The sequence below is a fragment of the Lepus europaeus genome, chromosome 21 (genome assembly GCF_033115175.1).
Source record: "Lepus europaeus isolate LE1 chromosome 21, mLepTim1.pri, whole genome shotgun sequence".
In the NCBI taxonomy this organism is placed as follows: domain Eukaryota; kingdom Metazoa; phylum Chordata; class Mammalia; order Lagomorpha; family Leporidae; genus Lepus; species Lepus europaeus.
The window spans coordinates 2160916-2181653 of record NC_084847.1 but is presented as its reverse complement, the minus strand read 5'-3'; the positions used below and the strand labels follow the sequence as shown (position 1 = coordinate 2181653).

Here is a 20738-nt window from a genome sequence, read left to right as displayed (position 1 = left end):
GTGGCCTGACTGGCGGGCCTGTCCTTGGTGCCTGCTTTTGTGTCGCGTTTCCCTGCGCCCCTGCGAGGCGAGCGGAGGAACCCGAGGCTGGCCTGGCGAGCGGGGACCACAGCTGCCTCGGCCGCGAGGCCCGTCGGCCGGTGGGGATGCTCCGGGGCGGCCTCAGCAGTCCGCAGGCGGCCGGGGAGCCTGCCCAGCCGCTGCTGGGGCCCGCGCTCCTCGTCTTCGGCTGCCGCGGAGCTCCCTTGGAAGTGGGATCCAGCGAGGGGCGCGGAGCAGCTTCCCACGGCGAGTCCCGCTGGCTTGCGCGGAGGGACCCAGAGCCGGCGGGCTACGTCCTCCGACCCGCGCCTCCACCCGGAGGTCTTGGGCTCCAGACCTCCTTGTTCCAGAAAATGCAGAGGGTTTATTTTGAATGATGCGTGTATTGCATGCTTGGAAAAGAAAATTAAGAAATGTTGAGAAATAAGCCATCCCTTTCCCCAGATACTCGCTAGCTCGCTCCCTCTGCCCAGGTGCCACCCTTAAACAGGCCACCGCCATGTGGGCAGCCTCTGCCTTGCCTTACTGTTGGGCCTAAGCCAGCTGACATAGATTTGCGTGTTGTCTCACACTGCCCGGGCTCCACGAGGGGCAGACCCGTCACCGCCCTGCCCCCAGCACCTGGCAATGCAGCAATCCTGCAGGCTCGGCGGAATTCCGTGGCACGGGCGTTGGGCGTTGAGTGTTTTATGTACAGTGACCGACCTTGGTCATTCACCGTGTCCACTGTTCTGTACTGCCTTCTGCACACCGTTGTGTATTTGCTGAAACTCCTTGGGAAAAACTAGCAAGGAAGTCAGTGAATCAGCTTCGGATACATATTTCCAACTGTCCTCCTCCAGAAAGGAATAAAAATCTTGCGCGCATGTTTATCCTCCCCGTTCCCCACATTCGGGGATTTACAACCCCGCGTTTGTGAGCGCCAACCCAGCTCCACAGGGTTCGTGAACAGCTTCATGAAGTTTCCCGATAAGCTCGGGGGTTGTGCACATTAAACTGAAGTCAGTTCGGTGAGCAGATGGAGCATGCGCCGCCATGCACTGTAGTCCCACGATTAGAATTTCAGATTACATTATCATCTCTAAGGAGGCTGAAACGATTTCTTCAATTACTACTGACTATTCTATTTATCATTTTGTGAACGGACCATTATTATATCCCGGTTTTTCTACTGCGGTATTCTTTTTTAAATTTTGAGAGAGACACACACAGCTCCCTTCTACAGGTTCATTCGCCCTATGCCCACAACAGCCAGGGCACAGCTAGGGCAGGAACCACGAGGCAGGAAGACAATCCAGGTCTCCCATAAGGACCCCAAGTACTTCAGTTTGTTCGCCTGCCCCCCAGGGTCTGCATTAGTAACAAAATGGAGTCCGGAAGTGGAGCTATTAAACCCCACAGATGTCTTCACCACTAGGCTAAACACTTGTTCTGGGACATTAATGTTAGATTTTACACATCAAGGACATGCTAACACAGCCAGACACACAGTAAACACTCAGTGATCGCTTATTGCATTGAATGTTAATTTACCCTTTAAAATACGTTGTGTTGCAAATATTTTCTCATATTGTAGTTTATCTTTTCATACCAATCAAGTGTTTGGATGTTGTGTTTTTATTCCAATACAGAAATTTCAAATGTTAAAGCTCCAGTTCTATTCCCATGTGGCTTATTCCACTGGAAACAGGCAAAGGAAGGCATTTGTACTCTAATACTAAATTTACCTATACTTGTAGAACTCCATGATTTTCAATTTTTTAATTTACTCCATATGGATTTTGCTTAGGTGAAATGAAAGAAGTATAAAATTAATCCGGCCCAGTTTAAACAGTGTGACAACAGTCCTTCCTCCATCCTCTCTTAACTCCTCTTACATTTTTAAAAAAAATTTTTAAAGATGTGGCCGGTGCCGCGGCTCAATAGGCTAATCCTCTGCCTTGCGGTGCCGGCACACCGGGTTCTAGTCCCGGTCGGGGCACCGATTCTGTCCCAGTTGCCCCTCTTCCAGGCCAGCTCTCTGCTGTGGCCAGGGAGTGCAGTGGTGGATGGCCCAAGTGCTTGGGCCCTGCACCCCATGGGAGACCAGGAGAAGCACCTGGCTCCTGGCTTCGGATCAGCGAGATGTGCCGGCCGCAGCACACTGGCCGCGGCAGCCATTGGAGGGTGAACCAACTTCAAAAAGGAAGACCTGTCTCTCTCTCTCTCACTGTCCACTCTGCCTGTAAAAAAAAAAATTTTTTTTTTAAGATGTATTTGAAAGGCAGAATTAGACAGAAGGAGAAATAGAAGAGATCTTCCATCTGCTGGTGTACTCCTCAAATGGCTGCAATGGCCAGGGCTGGGCCAGGCTGAAGCCAGGAGCCAGGAACTCCAGCCAGGACTCCCACACGGGTGCAGGGGCTCAAGGACTCAGGCCACCTTCTGCTGCTTTCCCAGGAGCTGGATCAGAAGTGCAACAGCTGGGACTTGAACTGGTGCCATGAGATGCCAGCACTGCAGTGGCTTAACCTGTTCTCTTTCAGGTTTTAGATCTAAATTCTACTATAGACCTCAGTTTGTTTTTATAATTTTGTTATGTCCTGTTATTGTGAACCATTAGTTTTGTATTTTTTTATATATATTTGAAAGAGTTACAGAGATATAGACACAGAGAGAGGTCTCCCATCCACTGGTTCACTCTCCAAATGGCTCAGATGGTTCAACTCTGCAGAGCTGAGCTGATCTGAAGCCAGGAACCAGAAGCTTCTTCCGGTTCTCCCACTTGGGTGCAGGAGTCAAGTATTTGGACCATCCTCCACTGCCTTCCCATGCACATTAGCAGGGAGCTGGATCAGAAATTTATTTTCATTAAACAAATGGCTTAATATTGGGGAGAAATTATGCAAATTTTCACATCCAGAAACATGTATTTAACTCTTCCATTACTTAAAAAATGTTGTAGCTTTTCCTTTTTTTCTTTTTAAATGTAGTTGCTGCATCTCAAGTATATTCCAAGGTAGTTTAAAATTTGTGACTGTTTATCCCCATTGTATGTCTGCTTTGATCACAATATAAAAACCACACCAGTAATCTGAGTAGATAATATTTGATATGAAAAACTGTTAAGTTAGGGGAGGGCCCAGTAGCTGGGATTGCAGCCCAGGAGGCAGCAGTGTGGCATGAGTGGCGGCCCCAGCGCTCTAATAAGAAAAAAAAAATTGCTAACTTGTAAAACAAGGTTAACTACCAAGGGCAGCAGAGGTTTTTAAAAGCTACAGAAGCAGCACCTGCAGGAAGCAGCTCTTAGGCCAGAGGAGCCCCTCTTTTCCAGTCGAGGCAGCCCCTGACCGCCCCTGGAGACCGCGCGGGAGAGCGCTGGGCCCCCTGCCCTGCCCCTGCCGGCCCCGAGGAGCACTGCACCGGGAAGCGGAGTCCCCCGCTGGCGCTCCGGCCCCGCGGTGTCCTCCCATCGCCCTCTGCCGGCATACACTGGCCAGCCCGCCAGGCTTCCGCTGGAGAAGTCGCAGCAGACAGAAAGGCAAACCTGGTTCTTCCCTGCTGCCCTCAGAGCAGGTGCCTCTTGCCGTTCAGCAAGGCCGCGTCTATGCGCAGACTTAGCACCGGCAGGCTGAGCCACCGGTGTTGTAACGGCCGGCTCTGTGTCCCAGGTACACAGGTGACCTGGAAGAGACCAAGAGCCGGCAGACAGGCAGCACCGGAGTGGAGCCATGAATGGTGGACAGCGGGCAATGCTGGGGTCAGCGTTTTTCCAGCTGTGGTCCTGGGGTGGGGGCCGGAACGGGCCCCTCTGGACTGTGAAGGATGTTATGTTCCTGGAATGCAAATGTGTGACAGATGTCGTTCTGAGTGACAGGTGACAGCTGTGATGCCGCTCTCTGCTGCTCTTTAGCCTACCTGAGCCCCTCCACTTCTCACTCCTGCCCCTGGGACTTCCTGGCATTCACATCGGTGTCTCCCGAGTCTGCTCACACCGATCAGAGAGCTCCTCTCTGCCCGGAAGCCAGAATCCAGAAGATTCCAGTCGCTTCTCCCTGCAGTTGCACGGTCATGTGAACTGGCACAGGCTGCGTCTCCTCTGGTTTGAGAGGCACAAGATAATCGAATAGGAGCATGTGGGTGTGAGGGGTGGGAGTGGTCTGCAGCGGGGGCAGGAGAGAGGGGAACTGGGCCAGCTCTTGGCCCCAGACCTGCATGTTCCATGAGACCTTTTTCCCTCTATAAAAATGTCCCCTTTGGGGTTTTTTTGCTTTCTTAATTTTTTTTTCAATTTTTATTTAAAAGCCAAAGTTAGAGAGGGAGAGAGACAGACCTTCCATCTGCTAGTTCATGCCCAAGATGGCCACCAATGGACTGCGCCAGGCTGAAGCCAGGAGCCAGGAGCTTCATCTGGGGCCATCCACCACTGCTTTCCCAAGACGTTAGCGGGGAGCTGGATCAGAAGTGGAGCAGCCGGGACACGAACCAGTGCCCATGTGGGATGCCGCTTCATGATGGTGGTTTAACCAGCTGTGCCACGATGCCGGCCCCTTGTTGCCAGGGAACCCTAAACATTACAGTATCACTGGCTATGTGGGTTTTGTGCTTTTAATCATGTAATTAACTCAAACATAAATATTTTACCTGGTGCAATTTGTTAACATCCAGTTGCTAATACATATAGGTTTAAGACAAAGCATTAACTTGCACAATTCTGAGGCTGAGAAATTCCATGATATGCTGTCAGCAAGCTGGAGACCCAAGAGTCCAGCAGTATATATAGTTGTTTTTAGTGTTTTAGGAAGGCAGAGAAAAAGACACAGGTCTCGCATCACAGAGCAGCATCTGCTGCTCCACTCTTAAAGGCTCACAACCACTATGGCTGGGCCAGGTCAAGTCCAGGAGCCAGGAACTCAGTCCCGGTCTCCCACGTGAGTGGCACGGACCCAGCTCTTAGGGCAGCACCTGCTGCCTCCCAGGATGTGTGTGACCAGGAAGGTGGACTGCAGAGCAGAGCCAGGACCCTATTCCAGGCACTTGTTGTGAGATGCAGGTGATGCAGGTATCCCAAGCAGCATTTTGTTTGTTTGTTTAATTTAATTATTTGAAAGGCAGAGTTACAGAGAGGTAACCCAGAGAGAGAGGTCTTCCATCTGTTGGTTCACTCGCCAGATGGCCACAAGGGCCGGAGCAGCACTGATCTGAAGCCAGGAGCCAGGAGCTTCTCCCAGGTCTCCCACATGGGTGCAGGGGCCCAAGGACTTGGGCCATCTTCTCCTGCTTTCCCAGGCCATAGCAGCAAGTTGGCTCAGAAGTGGGGCAGCTGGGACTTGAACCGGCACCCATATGGGATGCCAGCACTGACGGTGGCAGCTTACCTGCTACATCACAGCACCGGCCCCTCAAGCAGCATCTTGACTGCTGCACAAATGTCCACTCCAGTGGTGTCCTAACACCTGAGTGCCCGAGGGCCGGCGCTGTGCACAGCTCTGGCTGTTGCAGCCATTTGGGGAGTGAACCAGTGAATCGAAGATCAATCTGTCTCTTTCTTTGCCTCTCTGTAACTCTTGCCTTTCAAATAAATAATTTTTTTTTTTTTCTGACAGGCAGAGTTAGACAGTGAGAGAAACAGAGAAAAAGGTCTTCCTTCCGTTGGTTCACCCCTCCCCCCAAATGGCTGCTACGGCCAGCGCTGCACTGATCCGAAGCCAGGAGCCAGGTGCTTCCTCCTGGTCTCCCATGCGGGTGCAGGGCCCAACCACTTGGGCCATCCTCCACTGCCTTCCTGGGTCACAGCAGAGAGCTGGACTGGAAGAGGAGCAACCGGGACAGAATCCGGCGCCCCGACCGGGACTAGAACCTGGGGTGCTGGCGCCGCAGGTGGAGGATTAGCCTAGTGAGCCAAGGTGCCGGACATCAAATAAATAATCTTTAAAAAAAAAAAATTGGGGCTGGTGCTGTGGCTCACTTGGTTAATCCTCTGCCTGTTGCGTCGGCATCCCATATGGGCAGCAGGTTCTAGCCCCAGTTGCTCATCTTCCAATCCAGCTCTCTGTTGTGGCCCTGGAAGGCAGTGGAGGATGGCCCAAGTGCTTGGGCCCTGCACCTGCATGGGAGACCAGGAAGAAACACGTGGCTCCTGGCTTCGGATCGGTGCAGCGCTGGCCGTAACAGCCATTTGGCGGGGGGGGGGGGGGGGGGTGAACCAGTGGAAGGAAGACCTTTCTGTCTCTCTCTCTCTCACTAGCTATATCTCTACCTGTCAAAAAAATTAAAGGCCATTCATTGCAGCATTAAAGTATTAAAAAAAAAAAAAAGTGATGCTTGCTATTCTCCAACTTGCTCCTTCTTTCTCTTGGTAAAGTCCAGAACTAGAACATAGTTACTGGGCAGCGCTTAGGCACCTGCTGGGTCCAGATGAAACTCAGTCTTGACGCCCCGTCATTCTGAGCCTCCCCGGACAGTGAAAACCCTCTGCTTGCACATCCTGGGGTAAGTGCCCATTGTCCTCGAGCCCCTCCCCCCACACGCGGCGGTTACCAACAGAGCCATGAGCCGGGTCTGCTCCAAGCAGAGAGCGCTGACGACCCACCAGGAGACGACTCACACACAGAGAGAAGTCTGAATCAGCCTGTGCTTGTCTACACAGCAGAAACCTGGGGATGGAGGGCGAGAGTGGACTCCAGGGGCGGCACATCGAACAGGTGCTCAGGGGAGAGTTCACGCTTAATGAGTCAGCTGGAGGACACCTGGGCTCCGCGGTGGGCGGCACTGGGGGAAGATGCCAGAACGGACCTAAGGTCGAAGGGAGAGCTACTGGGCACGGCCGAACCCCCCACCCCGAGCTCCTCCCACCGGAAGGCACCTCCTGCACCAGGGCTCGCTGGCCGCCTGGCCACCAGCCAGGCTGCCTCTCCCACAGAGGCAGGGGCTAACTGCTGGGCACCGGCCAAGATGGCAGGCGCAGACCTCGGCGGAGGGAGCGATTCAGAGCCCCAGCCCAATCAGCCAAGCTCCCTAGGGGGAACCCGCCACCCAAGGGACAGCAGGGCGCTGGAGACCTGCCCCGCCGTCGGCCAGTCCCGCCGCTGCTCGCAAACGCTGGCGGCGGGAGAGTCAGCTGCTCCCGCCCCCACGCCTCCCGCACAACGCGGTTCCCCCGCACCAGCACCCCGCCCCGCTCGCCCGGGCCTCGCTCTGAGGGTGTCGGGAGGCTCCTCCGACCCTCGGCAGCTGAGAACGGCGGCGGTGCCCCCGGGTGCCCAGGGACAGAGAGCCGGAGCGCGAGGGGCGCCCCCACGACCCCGCCACTGTCCGCCCTCCACAGGCCACAGCCCCCAGCCGCGACGTCACCTCAGCCCCCCCCCGAGCGTCCACCTCGTCCTGGAAAACGAACGCGCGGACGCAGCAGGGCCGCAGCTGGGACGGCCACGCCTCCCGGCCCTGCACCCGCACCCACCCGGGCCTCGCCCGCCTCAAGCTCCCCTGCGGCGGGCTCCCTGCACGCTCCGCCCGCCTCTGCCCGGGAGCCCGCAACACGCTGGGCCGCCGCCGACCAGGCCGACGTAGGAACCGGAAGTGGTCGCGCGAAGCCGGAAGTCGGCGAACGCGGGACAGGCTAGCCGGGAACCTTGGGCGGTTACCCGGGCAACCGTGGAAGGGGAGGAGCTGCTCGGAGCACAAACGCCCACCGTGATTGGCCAGTTCCGCCCCGACGCTTGATTGGCTGAGAGCCACGGGAAGGGCGGAGCGTCCGGCTGCGATCCGGCGCGACGGTCGGCGCCGTGGGAACCCCGGGCCTCCAGACCCAAGGGCCGGGCGCGCGCAAACCCTAGCCCGCTCCCGGGGACGGCAGCGCTCGGTGGGCTCCACGCGCCGACAGCAGGGCCCTGGAGCCACACCCGGCCTCGCACAGGCCGCAGGGAAGGGGGTGGAAGCGGACACGGAAGCATTCCGGGCACTCACCCCTCGGCCTGCTGCTGGTCGCGCAGGTCAGCGGTAACCCCGTCAGGACGGGGTCAGCAGTGGCCGAGCAGAAGCCCGGGGAGGCCAAGGCGAGCCCCTGAGCCGCCTCCCCTCCACCCAGACACGCCACGACCCTCGGCTTCCCCGACTCAGACCTGGGGCCCCATCACCCACCCCTCACGCGTACCCCCACCCCGCGACACAGCGCCAGCTGCCTCCCTGGTCTCAATGGCTCTTATCTAGGACTTCCCAGTTCCACTCTTGTTGCCACACTTGTCCCAGCATGGTGACTTCTGGAAGGGTCCCTGGGCACAGGCGGGCAGGGGAGGGCCACCTGTGGCATGGTCAGTGGGACGCTTGGAGCCCTGTGGCTGTGAAGGGGAAGCCCCTGGGCTCCCGGGAGGCAGTGCAGCCCCTGGATAACTCACTGGGTCATCGGCAGGCCCCGTGAGCGCAAGCCTGCTTTAGGACTGAGAGTCCCCGTCGTGGTCTCAATGTCCCCTAAGGGCCACATACTGAGGGCTTGGTCCGATACTAGTGGATCGAGTAGATTCTGGATCTAATCACGGCATCTGGGCGGTGGGCCCCGTGGGAGGGCTCTGGGTCCTTGAGAAAGGGTCGCTTCCTGGAGACTGACCTGACTCTTTCCTGTCTCTCTCTCTGCCTCCCGGCTCACCACATGACCCTTCCCTGGCACACATTCTGCCAGCATCAGACGCCAGACTGGGCCCCCCAACCTCGGACGGTGGGCCTCCAAAACCATAAGCTGGAAATAAACTTTCCTTCCTATTTTAGCTATGACAAAAAGCCAATGCGCCCTTCCCCCGACCCCCACCCCCCTGAGTGGAATAATCCCATCTCTAGCTGAGTACCGGCAGCCATGACAGGCCAAGACAATCTGCTTTCTTTCCGGCCTCTTCAACCAACCCTGCCAGCGGCCACTGAGACCTCCCAGACCACCACGTCCTGCCGGGCGTCCAGCTGCTTCCATGGGCCTCCTCGCCCCACAGCCCTGCCTCACCATCCCACACACCGCTCAGTCTGCCGCTGCAGGCGCATGGATCAGGGCTGGTCCTTACAGTCCCACACGTGGATTCCAAGTTGTTCCAGAACGTCCCTCTCAGCCTCCACTGCCCGGTCTATTCTGGGGTAATAAACCTGGTCAGCCTTGCTGAGTACAGGCGCCGTCTATATGGGGCCTGCCCCTCGCCTGGCAGCCTGACCTCCACCGATCTTGAGCCGCTGCAGCCCCCAGGAGCCAGGAGCAACCAGGGCTGTGGCCACCCAGGTGCCCTATGACCCAGGGAGGTAGCCGTGGCCTCCCGGTTGCAGAGTCTCGTGGCCAGTTGGTGTCAGGGCTGAATGTCATCTCAGGCTGAGCCCACCCCTCGGGGGGGGGGGGGGGATTGGAACGTGGGAGCTACGGAAGTTAAAAACCAGAAGAAGACCAGGAACCAAACAGAGTTGGGAACGGCAGGCAGGGCAAACTATGAAGTGCATACACCACTGGGCCAAGGAGGTGAGAGGCAGCGGCTGCAAGAATGGACCAGAGCTCAGAGACACGCCTGAGATGGGCAGTGGGGCGGCAGGAGTGTCCTAGCTGGCTTTGCCCTACTCCTGGCCCCCAGAGGGGCTCAGTGGGCTGTGCCCTTGGCACCAGTGGCTGACTGGCTGGCTTCACACTGGGAAGCCTGCTCCTCAGAAACCTGCTGGCAGACTTAGGGCCCCAACCCTCTGGAATGCAGCTGAGACAGGATGCCTGAACAAACGCCCGCTTGGTCCAGAACCCGCCACACTCAGCTCGGCGTCAGGGCCCCCCCCCCACAGAGCTGTGGCCATCGCTGGAATTCCAAGGCCTTTAATAGGCAGCTGCTCCTCCCCTAGCTCCGCCCACGTCTTCATGCCCCACCCCATGCCTGCTCCGCCCCAGCTCCCTTCCCAATGTCAAGGCCCTTGCTCCTCCCTGGGCCTCACCTTCCACGGGGCTGTCCCAGGCGCCCCGCGTGTCCCCGGCCTCCTAGGTGGGAGCCGGCGGGGGTGCAGCCAGCGCCCCCGCCGCTGCAGCCCCCAGCATCAGCATGGCCAGGGCCTTGGGCCCCGTGGTGTGGATCTTCTCGTGCCGGTGCAGGTTGGAGCGCCGGCTGAAGCTCTTGCCACACAGCGGGCAGGAGTAGGGCCGCACGCCGCGGTGCGTGCGCTGGTGGGCGGTGAGGTGCGAGCTGTGGCTGAAGCTCTTGCCGCAGTCGAGGCAGTGGTAGGGCTTCTCGCCCGTGTGCGTGCGGTTGTGCGCGATGAGGTTGGAGCGCTGGCTGAAGCACTTGCCGCACTCGGGGCACGGGTAGGGCTTGACCCCGGTGTGGGTGCGCTGGTGGGTGACCAGCGCCGAGCTCTGCGTGAAGCACTTGCTGCAGACGGGGCACTTGTGCGGCTTGGCGCCCGTGTGGGTGCCCTGGTGGGTGACCAGGTCCGAGCGGCGCGTGAAGCGCTTGGCGCAGCGGTCGCACACGTAGGGCTTCTCGCCGGTGTGGATGCGCTGGTGCTGGATCAGGGTCGAGTGGTGGCTGAAGCTCTTCCAGCACGACGCGCAGGTGTAGGGCTTCTCGCCCGTGTGGATGATCTGGTGCTGGAGGAGGTGCGAGCTGCGGCCGAAGCGCTTGCCGCAGTCCGTGCAGGCGTAGGGCTTCTCGCCGGTGTGCGTGCGCCGGTGCGTCACCAGGTGCGAGAGCCAGCTGAAGCCCTTGCCGCACTGCTCGCACTTGTAGGTCTTCCGGGCCGCGTCGCCATCGGGGCCCAGGCCCTCCTCGCCGCTCTCGGGGGCGCCCTTCTCCTCCTCGCTGGGCTTCTCAGGGGCGCGGCCCTCCTGGGGCTCCAGGCCACGAGGGTCGGGAGGGTCGGGTGGGGCTGGCTTTGGCTGCGTCTCCTCCGGGGACCCCGGCTCCGCTCGGACGGGTTCTGCGCCCTGGCCGCTGGCTGCTCGCTGCCCGCACTGCAGGGCGTCCCCTGGAGCCCCCAGCCTGCTTCCGAAGGGCTTCGCATCCCCAGGGGCGGCCACCAAGGGGAACGGCGCCTCCTTCTCTGCCTCCAGCGATTCTGGAGGAAGACAGGGTTTCCAGCAGGACTGGAGGGGCCCCGGCGCAGGGTGGGGGCGCAGGGCTAAAAGTGAGGGCAGGACCCGGGGGGAAACCCTGGAACCAAGAGCCACCCTCCCTCTACAGAGGAGGGGTCTGGCCCTGCCCCCACAGAACAAGAGGCACCCGGTCCCGGGAGCCCTCACCTGCGCATGCGCCTCGCTTCTCCTTCGCCTCTCCCGTGGGCCGGCCGGAACTCAAGGCCTCACCCTTCCCCGGCACATGGGCGGCCCAGAAAGGCCTGCCGAAGGGAAAGCCTGCGCAAGAGAGGCCGCGCTCAGACCGGCACTTCTGGGGCTGCCCGCAGGCAGACAGAAGGGTAAAAGGAGGGTTGGCCCCAGGGGCCTGGGCCAAAGTAGAGTGGGCTGCGAAATCCCTCTGGGTCTGGGGCCTGTCCCTGGTCAGGGTCACCGCCAGGGAGCCCACTCCTGCTTGTGTCTCCCTGAACAGGCACCGTGGCTAAGGGGGCAGGGGAGCTGGGCCAGGTGAGTGGGCGATAACTCCCTGCACCACCGCCCCCAGGTGGTAGCCCAGCAAGGGCAGGAACAGGGCAAGCAGGCAGAGCAGACAAGTGGAAGGCCTGGGCCAAGAGGCTGAAGGCACCCACTGGCAACAAGGAGTCCGGGCAGGAAGCCCATTTGCCGGTGGGGGCAGGGGAGGGTAGTGGTGAGGAGCCTGGGAATGGTGGTCAAGTCAGGAGGGGCATGGAGGGGCGTGGCCTCCGGAGCCCACGGGAGCAGACGGCTGCCTTGGGCCAGCAGGGTGGCTTAGGGCACCCTGAGCCTGAACGTGGGTGCCAGGTAGGGGCGTGGCCTCCGGGGCCCACGGGAGCAGAAGGCTGCCTTGGGCCAGCAGCAGGGTGGCTGAGCCTGAACGTGGGTGCCAGGTCCCCCGATCCCCCGGGACTGCCTGGACTTGCTCTGAGCCCTGAGGAACGTGAGCAACAGTGCTGAGCAACCCTGAGGTAAGTCACGGGGTGAGCAGGGGCTGGGGCCACCACGGAGGTCCCGGGTGGAACTGCCAAGCCTGAGCTCTGTATGGACTCACAGGTGTGCCGCAGCCGGGTGTGGCCTGAATGCTGAATGAACACTGAGTCTTCCTAAAATTCTGACCAGAAAATGAGTCTGAAATGAACTCAGAAGCCCTGGGGCCTGGGGGCCGGCACTGTGGCTTAGTAGGTTAAGCCTCTGCCTCCTGCACCAGCATCCCACATGGGTGCTGGCTCAAGTCCCACCTGCTCCACTTCCAGCTCCCTGCGAATGCTTCCCTGCCTGGGAAAGCAGCAGAAGACGGCCCAAGTGCTTGGGCCCCTGCACCCACGTGAGACCCAAAGGAAGCTCCTGGCTTCTGATAAGCCCAGCTCCAGCTGCCACAGCCACTTGGGGAGTGAACCAGTGGATGGACAACCTCTCTCTCTCTGCCTAACTCTGCTCTCAAATAAATAAATCTTTAAAAAAAAAATCCCTGGGACTGAAACAGTTCCCTCAGAGAAACCCAGGGAGACACGGCCCCCGAGGACAGCACCCAGGCCCTAGAGCCCAGCTTTCTGCTCACCACCCCTGGAGAGGGGCTCCGAGCGTGGGCGCTAGGCACCAGGAAAGGGCGAGCAGACACACGGTCCAGGTCAGCGCTGTGCAACGAGGGAGCCACGTGTGGCTGCTGCAACACAAGCCTGAGCTAACTGAAAACTCAGCTGCTCTGGCCACATCTCAAGATGAGCCCAGGCACACTGGGCCCGTGGCTCCCCTGTCCGCACAGGTGCAGCTGCTCTGGCCACATCTCAAGATGAGCCCAGCACACTGGGCCCGTGGCTCCCCTGCCCGCACAGGTGCAGCTGCTCTGGCCACATCTCAAGATGAGCCCAGCACACTGGGTCCGTGGCTCCCCTGCCCGCACAGGTGCAGCTGCTCTGGCCACATCTCAAGATGAGCCCAGCACACTGGGCCCGTGGCTCCCCTGCCTGCACAGGTGCAGAACAGAACGTCCCCCTCACTGTAGAAGGTTCTGGAGAGCAGTGCAGAGAGATGGGCAAGGAGGGGAGAGACACCAGGCAGCAGGGCAGCCTCCCCATCGCAGGGCCCCAGGCGAGCCCTCACCCAGGGCCAGCCCGTTCCTCTTCAGCAGCACGTCCCTGTAGAAGTCCTGCTGTGTGTGGTCCAGCCGACCCCACTCCTCCCGGGACAGGTACAGAGCCACGTCCTCAAAGGTCACCGGCATCTGAAACACGAAGTGGCCATTCTCCAGGACACACCGTGGACGCGGTGGAGGGGCACAGTGGTGCCCACACCAGCAGCGAGGCCCCCGGCCCCAACCCTGCCCCCTGGCGCAGTCTGCTGCTGGGGTGGGGGAGCCATCCAGGCACAGCCTGGCCTTCGGGGCTGGGAGTGGGGGACAAGAACAAAGTGGAACTTCCAGGGACCACAGCCAAAGCGCAGGCTCCCACAGCTCCAGCCTCAGCTCAGACCCCCGAGGACGAGTCACAGCCAGAGGCTCTCACGGACTCTCCACTTGCGCATTTCCACGGGGCTTGCCAGGCCTGACGGTGGGCCCTGAGCCAGCACAAGGGCACTCCTATGGCCTCTCCAGCATGGACTCCAGTTCCAAGTGGGGAGGGGGCAGGGACCTGGCTTCACGAACGTGGCCGTGTTGCAGGAAGGACTGAGCACCACGTGGGGGCCGAGGTTAGGGCCCTGCCTGGTCCCCAGGGCAGGCGGGAGACAACGGGGCACTCACCTGGGACCAGGCCGTGAGAAGCGCTGCGGCCATCTGCCGGTCTCTGGTCCTCCCCTCGCGGGAGAGTACGGGGATCCGGGAGGAGGGCAGGGCTGCGGGAGGAGGGCGTCCTCAGAGCGGCTCACTTGTCCTGCTGGGCCTTGCCCGTCCCCCCTACCGTGCCCCCCCCCCCCGCCGCCGCCTCAAACTCCACTCTAACCCCACCCAAGAAGAGAGAGCACTGAGGGGCCTCGGCTCAGCCTGCCCAGCCCCCCAGCTCCTCTCCCTCCCCCAGGTAGGCACCTTCAACCCCACCTGGGCTCAGCCACAGCTGCCTCCCCGGGAGCACCTTCTCTGGAGCGCCTCCTACCTGCACCAGGCAGGAAGAGCGCTTTCTCCCGAGAGCCAGGGCTCAGCGACGGCCAGCCCTGCACGCTCTCCAGCGGTGCCTCCTCAGGACACGGCTCTTCCGGCTCCGTCTTAACGCATGCTGACCCCTGAGCGGCTCCCAGAGGCACCATCTCCTCTGGCCCAGACTGCATTTCTCGACTTGGCTCCTAAGAATGAGAGCCCGCATCAGCACCCAGATGGGGAGAGTGGGGGAAAGACCCAGAGCTGCGCACCTGAGGGCCCGCGGGAGCAGACACCTGGCTGGCGGGACGCACACCCAAAGGCAAGGTCACGCCAGCAGCGGCCAGACCGCCACAGGGCAGTGGCAAGGTGCTCGCAGCAGGTGGCTGGCTTGCTTCACCTGCAGCCTCACACAGACCCCGCAGCATGGCCTGCTATTCTTTTAAAAAACTTTTTAGGGGCTGGTGCCGTGCCTCACTTGGCTAATCCTCCACCTGCGGCCCTGGCATCCCATATGGGAGCCGGGTTCTAGTTCCGGTTGCTCCTCTTCCAGTCCAGCTCTCTGCTGTGGCCCGGGAGGGCAGTGGAGGATGGCCGAAGTGCTTAGGCCCCTGCACCTGCATGGGAGACCAGGGAGAAGCACCTGGCTCCTGGCTTCAGATCGGTGCAGTGCCGGCTGTAGCGACCATTTGAGGGGTGAACCAACAGAAGGAAGACCTTTCTCTCTCTGTCTCTCTCTCTCTCTCTCTCTCTCACTGTCTAACTCTACCCGTCAAATTAAAAAAAAACTTGTTTTAAACAATTTTTTTAATATTTTAAAATATTTTTATTTTAAACTATTTTTTAAGTTTTGTTTTTGTTTTTTGTTTTTTGTTTTTTGTTTTTTTTTGACAGACAGAGTGGACAGTGAGAGAGAGACAGAGAGAAAGGTCTTCCTTTTGCCGTTGGTTCACCCTCCAGTGGCCGCCGCGGTAGGCGCGCTGCGGCCAGCGCAACGCGCTGATCCGATGGCAGGAGCCAGGTGCTTCTCCTGGTCTCCCATGGGGTGCAGGGCCCAAGGACGCGGGCCATCCATCCTCCACTGCACTCCCTGGCCACAGCAGAGAGCTGGCCTGGAAGAGGGGCAACTGGGACAGGATTGGTGCCCCGACCGGGACTAGAACCCGGTGTGCCGGCGCCGCAAGGCGGAGGATTAGCCTAGTGAACCGCGGCGCCGGCCCTATTTTTTAAGTTTTTTAAAAATATTTACTTTAAAGGCAGGCAGGGTTACAGAAACAGAGGCAGAGAGAGAGAGAGAGAGAGAGAGAGAGAGAGAGAGAGAGGGGGAGATGTTCCATCTGCTGGTTCACTCCCCAGATGGCTGCAAGGTCCTGAAGTCACCCTGGACTTAGGGTGGGCCCTAAATCCTGGTTTGTGTCCTTACACGAATAGGACACGGGGCAGGTGGCACAGAGAGTTAAGCGGCAGCTTAGGACACTGCATCCCATGCTGGAGCACCTGGTTCGAGCCTCAGCTACTTTGCACGTCCAATGCAGCTCCTTGCTAATGTGCTAGGGAAACCGCAGAGGATAGGCCAAGTGCTTGGGCCCCTGCACCCACGTGGGAGACCCGGATGGAGTTCGTGGCTTCCAGCTTCAGCCTGGCCCCGCCCTGGCTGTTGTGGGCACTTGGGGAGTGAACCAGCAGGTGAGCAGATGGAAAACACTGCTCTCTCTCTCTGTCCCTCTCTCTGTCATGCTGCCTTTCAAATAATTAAATAAATCTTAAAAAGAGAAACTAGGACAGGGCGCAGGGCAGGGCAGAGGTGGAGTGGCACTCGCACCAAGGAATGCCAGGAGCCCCCGGAGGCTGGAGGAGCAGCAAGGACCCTCCCCGGGGCCTGCTGGAGCAGTTGGCCGTGCTGGCACCTTGGTTCTGGACCTGTGGCCTCCAGGCATGAGAGGATGGACCTGGCTGCGCTAACTTGTTACAGCAGCCACAGGAAACACCCAGGCCCAGACATCAGACTGCAGCCCCTCACGGAGCTCGAAGGCTTTGGGCCAGTCCCTGCCTCACACGGCAGCCTGACGCCCCTCCCCGTCTGCCTCTGGGGCTCAAAGGGAAAACCCTCAGGCCAGCTTCAGAGTTGCGCACCCATAATGAGTGAGAACCAGCCGGCTGCTAGGGAGGCTCTGGATAAACACAGGGCAGCACTGGTAATTACGACCCTACCTGCGCTCCTGACAGAACCAGACAGAACCAGCGTCAGCAGAGAACACCCACGGGCGTTCATGCACACCTAGGAAGTCACCGTGGGAGGGGAAAGACGGCAGTGATGACCTGGCGTGGAAGTGGCAGGGCTGACGCCAGCTGAGCGGGTGCGGGCTCTGGCCCTGTGGTGCCCCCGCAGTAACAGCCTGTTACGGACGGGCTGGCTCCCGGACCCAGGGTTTCCTTGCAGCCCCCCAGCAGGCTGTGACCCAGATGACACACCTGCCTGCAGCCAACTCGGACTCCTGCCTCCAGGACTGGACACCGGGGGACCCTGCAGGTGGTAGTTACACACACCAGTCCAGGAAGGACGGGCGGTGTGGCCCCAGGAGAAGGGAGTTAGCCGCAGGCCCTGTGCTGTCCTGTGTGCCCACTGACTATGAACTCAACAGGCAGATCCCAGCCACGCTATTTCCCATCCTGCTACCTCCGCAGTGACCCCTAACCCCAGGGAGTCTGCCCCTTCCCAGGGCCACGCCCTACCCTGTATCTCCTCCATGACATGCCTCTCTCCCCAGGGCCCCCATCCATACCTCCCGGGCTCGCTCCCGGTCCTTGGTAGCCCGGCTGCCTCTGCCCTCCACAGACATTTCTGATTTCAGAGCCTTGAAGATCCGCCGAGTGGTTTCTCCCTTGCGTCTGCCCAGCCCCCTCCAGCTTGTGGCCAGGAGCCTGGAAGAGCAGAAGGAAGTCAGCCACCTCGGAGGGGCCCTGAAATCCCACGCCGGATCCGAGGCTGAGGTCCCACTGGGGCACAGGCTCCCATACCCTGCCTGAGGGCCCTGCCTTCTCCAAGGTCTCTGCGTCCATCTGTGGGAAGAACGCTGTGTTGCAGGATTCTCTCTGCCGCGGAACCAAGAACCCCACGTCTCAGTGCAGCCGGCAGGCAAAGACGGCACTGAATCGGAATCTGTAATTTCTGACGCCGGGAGCAGAGACTTCTGCGGGAGATGCTCCCCAGCTGGTGCGGGGCGCACCTGTCACAGGCACAGGAAGCGGGGCCTGCTGTCCCCAGCCCCGGACACACAACCTACGCCCTCGCCCGTGGGGCCCATAGATCAACCTGCCCTCGTCCAGCGACCCCCTCCCCCAGGGGCGTCCATCCCGCTGGCGGGCAGGCGGCAGTGTCCTGCCCAGTCCTAGCTCAGGCCTAAGTCTCCTGCCCGTCCGAAGCCTTCCACCTTTGACCCTGTCCCCTCCTGCAAGCTGGCCACCCGTGCCGACCTCAAGATCCAGGTGCCCTCCCCAGCACCCCCTTCTCACCGGAGCGGAGGCGGAGGGGGCACCTCGGGCAGCGGGGCCCCCTCCCCCAGGAAGGGAGTCTCAGCCTGCACCGGCGGCTGGAGCAGCCGGGTGGAGACTGGAATTAGGGACAACAGGAAGTCCTCCCAGATCCCAGTCCCCGTATAGCTGCAGCCCTCCAGGGTTCCTGGCTTCGAAGGTTCCGGGTCTGGGGTCCCTAGTGCGGGTTGCACCTGCTCTTGGAGAGCTGACGCCCGGATCCAGAGTGCCGGTTCCTTGGCACATATTTGTGATCCCAGCAGAGCAGGGGCTCCAAACGGAAAAACGAGAAAATGCATTCTGTGGGAAGCTTGTGTAATTTCACGTTTCCAGGAGCACGGTGGTCAGCCTCCCAGGAGAAGGCGCTCTGCTGGGTGCAGTGGGCAGGGGCAGGGTTTCTGAAGGTCGTTAGGCATCGCCGCGGGGACCCTGGATTCATCTGAGGACCCTGCCAAGACGTGGGTCCCCTGAAGACTGACAGAGCTCTTTCTCCCTAAGAACGGACTTAGGAAACAGAAGCCTGGGAACCTCCCCTCCCCCATAGCCCACCCCTCGGAAAGATGAGGGACAGGGATCTGCCTGGGCTCCCCACGGGGCCTCAGGCCCTCTGAGTCCTCTTCTCGGATTCTGTTCCCTTCAGATCCTGGGAACTGAGGCCCAAGATGGGTCAGGGGGTGCTCTGAGGCTGGGCCTTACTCTCTGGGGTGAAGAACCATCTCCCCTGGGAGGGGCACGGGCCTGAGTGTGGAAAGGGGGAGTCCTGAGGAGACAGAGAACGCAGCCACACCCGCTGCTCTGGAAGCTGGGTCCTCCGTCTGTCCGAGTCCTCTGAGATGTCCCTCTTCACCCAGCAGGACCGGCACCTGGCCCCAGGACCAGCTCACCCTGTGCTGCGTGGCCTTCAAGGGTCTTTTTTTTTTTTTTTTTTAAGAAACAGTCTCAAACATTCAAAACTTAGGGGAAAGCTCATAAAAGCCGTGTGGTTTTTGTCTGTCTTCTGTCTGGACACACGCCCTCCCCACTCAGGGCCTGCTGCCCAGGAGGCTACGGCCGCTGCCGGGCTCCTGCAGCATTCGCTTGCACAGCTTTGCTGGAGTAAAGCGTGTTTTAGGAGTTCTGCTCGCTTCCTCCGCCAATGTGAGGACAGGAGAGTGGCCGAGGGGACTGTCTCTGGTTGGTATTTCCAGGCATTTTGATCTTCGGGGTGAAGAGGACAATCACGACCACAGCAGAAGTGGATCCAGAGAGAGCTGCAAACCGAAACCGAGCGAGGGGCGACCAGGAGAGCGGCGACTCCGGCACTCAGTCCGCCGTGCAGAACGCAGCCCAGACGCAGGGCAAGGAAAGGCCCGGCCGCAGCAGGCCCAGGAGCTCACGGCGGCCGGGCAGTGGCTGTGTCCTGACTGCAGGGACACTGGGGCCGTCCAGAGGTGTGGATCGCACTGCGGAGTCCCCGAAGCCTGAGCGTCCACTTAACTGTCAGAGAACCTCTCCTGAGCACGCACTACACGACAGGGAGTGCCAGAAACTCCTCCCTGCGGCTCTAGGACCCGCAGAGGTCTCAGAGACGGAGGGGGGCGGCTACCACAGCTGCTGAGACAGCGCCCGGGCAAGGTGGCCATATGGAAGGCAGATGCCCAGAGCTTCCAGCCGGAACAAGAGTTTGGCAGTGGTCAGACACCCAGGTCCCCTACCAGAGTGCCCAGATTCGAAGCCCGGCTCCCTCCCCATCCACCCTCACCCCCGGGGAGTGAACCACCGGATGACAGCTGGATGACAGGTCTCTCGGCCTCTCAGATAAAAGTGAACAAACACCTTCAGTGCCCCCAGCCACCAGAATACCATAAATGACCCGCGGCTGGGACGGGGGTGAGGGCGAAGGACACCAGGACCCTTGGGAAGCCTCAGCCGGGGCCCAGCACCGCTAGAGATGGAATTTCTTCCAAGCGAAGGCAAAGAGCAGCGTCGCAGGTGAAATCTAATGAACTCCACGCAGGACCAGAGCACACGCCTGCCGGCCGCACCCAGCCCAGGGACCCCCGCCCACCCACCTACCTCAGGCGCCCGTCACAAGAACGCCCCCGGGCCGGGGCGCCAGGCCGAGCCGCGGGCGTGGGAGTCGCGGGCGTGGGAGCCGCCTCACCGCCACGCCTCGAGGGTGCAGTAAGGAGTGGACGCCACCTTCAGCGAACGCAGCATCGTCCGCGCTCAGAGCACCCCGAAAACTGGCAGAAAGAATCCTCTGAGGGAAGCAACCAAAATAATAATAATAATAATAATAATTAAGGCGGCTAAGCCGGGGCACGGCAGGGGCGTGGCTTCGGATGGAGGGAGACGGCGAAGGGGAAAATGAGGACAGACAGCAGACGAAACAGCGAACACTGCGAAAGCCGGAGACAGGAAACCAGCACGAGGCGAGGTGGGTGGGGGCTCCGGGAATTAAAACTCCACAGAGCGAAACAGGACTCCCAGGGCCGCCGGTGCCCTAGCGGCCGCGGCCGCTCACCGGAAGACACGGAGGCGACCCCGCCGCCCGCGACCCGCTCCCCGAAGCCCACACGGCAGCAGGCGGCCGCGTTCCGCGCCGCGACAGGCCCAGGACCACCGCACCGCCCCGCAGCCCACGGAACTCCACGCCGGGGCACGTCGCCCCGGCAACGACGCGGCTCCGCCCTGTCCCGCCCACGCGCCCTCAGGAGACGCCGCTAATTGGCTGACTGTCCAGAGACTCCGCCCCCACCGGAGCTTTCCCGACAGCGCCCCCGCGCGGCCGCCCCCAAAGCCGGAGAGGGGCTGTAGCTCCAGCACACCTCGGCCGGTGTCCCCGCCTTTACGGTCCGGCTGCGGTGGTAACTTCCGGTTGTCCGAGCTCTCGCGTGGCGGCTACCTGGCTCGCCTGGGGAGCGGGCCGCCGGGGGCGGTGAGGACGATGGGGCGAGGGGACCCCACTCCTGGAGCCGGTTTCCACCCGTGGGGTCTCTGAGGCTGCCGGGGCCGCCTCCATGCCTGGGACATTCGCGGGAGAAGTGG

At 60.5% G+C, this 20738-nt stretch overlaps 1 protein-coding gene and 1 long non-coding RNA gene across 5 annotated transcripts; both read right to left on the bottom strand.

Moving 5' to 3' along the window:
* Window positions 1-301: 301 nt before the first annotated feature.
* On the bottom strand, window positions 302-7055 carry LOC133750333 (uncharacterized). Its single transcript, XR_009864700.1, has 3 exons — window positions 6562-7055; window positions 664-826; window positions 302-434 (listed from the first exon to the last, which is right to left on the bottom strand). It is a non-coding gene; the product is annotated as an uncharacterized LOC133750333 (long non-coding RNA).
* A 2787-nt stretch (window positions 7056-9842) lies between these two features.
* On the bottom strand, window positions 9843-19809 carry ZNF205 (zinc finger protein 205). 4 transcript variants are annotated; one of them, XM_062180312.1, is made up of 8 exons: window positions 19764-19809; window positions 17196-17237; window positions 16961-17099; window positions 14197-14383; window positions 13848-13939; window positions 13211-13331; window positions 11261-11371; window positions 9843-11076 (listed from the first exon to the last, which is right to left on the bottom strand). In XM_062180312.1, exons 3-8 carry the CDS (start codon window positions 17015-17017, stop codon window positions 10004-10006), a joined length of 1641 nt encoding a protein of 546 aa, XP_062036296.1. In that variant the 5' UTR covers window positions 17018-17099; window positions 17196-17237; window positions 19764-19809; the 3' UTR covers window positions 9843-10003. The 4 variants fall into 4 exon arrangements, with proteins under 4 accessions (XP_062036296.1, XP_062036292.1, XP_062036293.1 ...); XM_062180308.1 differs by lacking the exon at window positions 19764-19809 and adding an exon at window positions 17691-18221 and having other exon boundaries at window positions 17196-17270; XM_062180309.1 differs by lacking the exon at window positions 19764-19809 and adding an exon at window positions 17691-18220.
* Window positions 19810-20738: the final 929 nt, after the last annotated feature.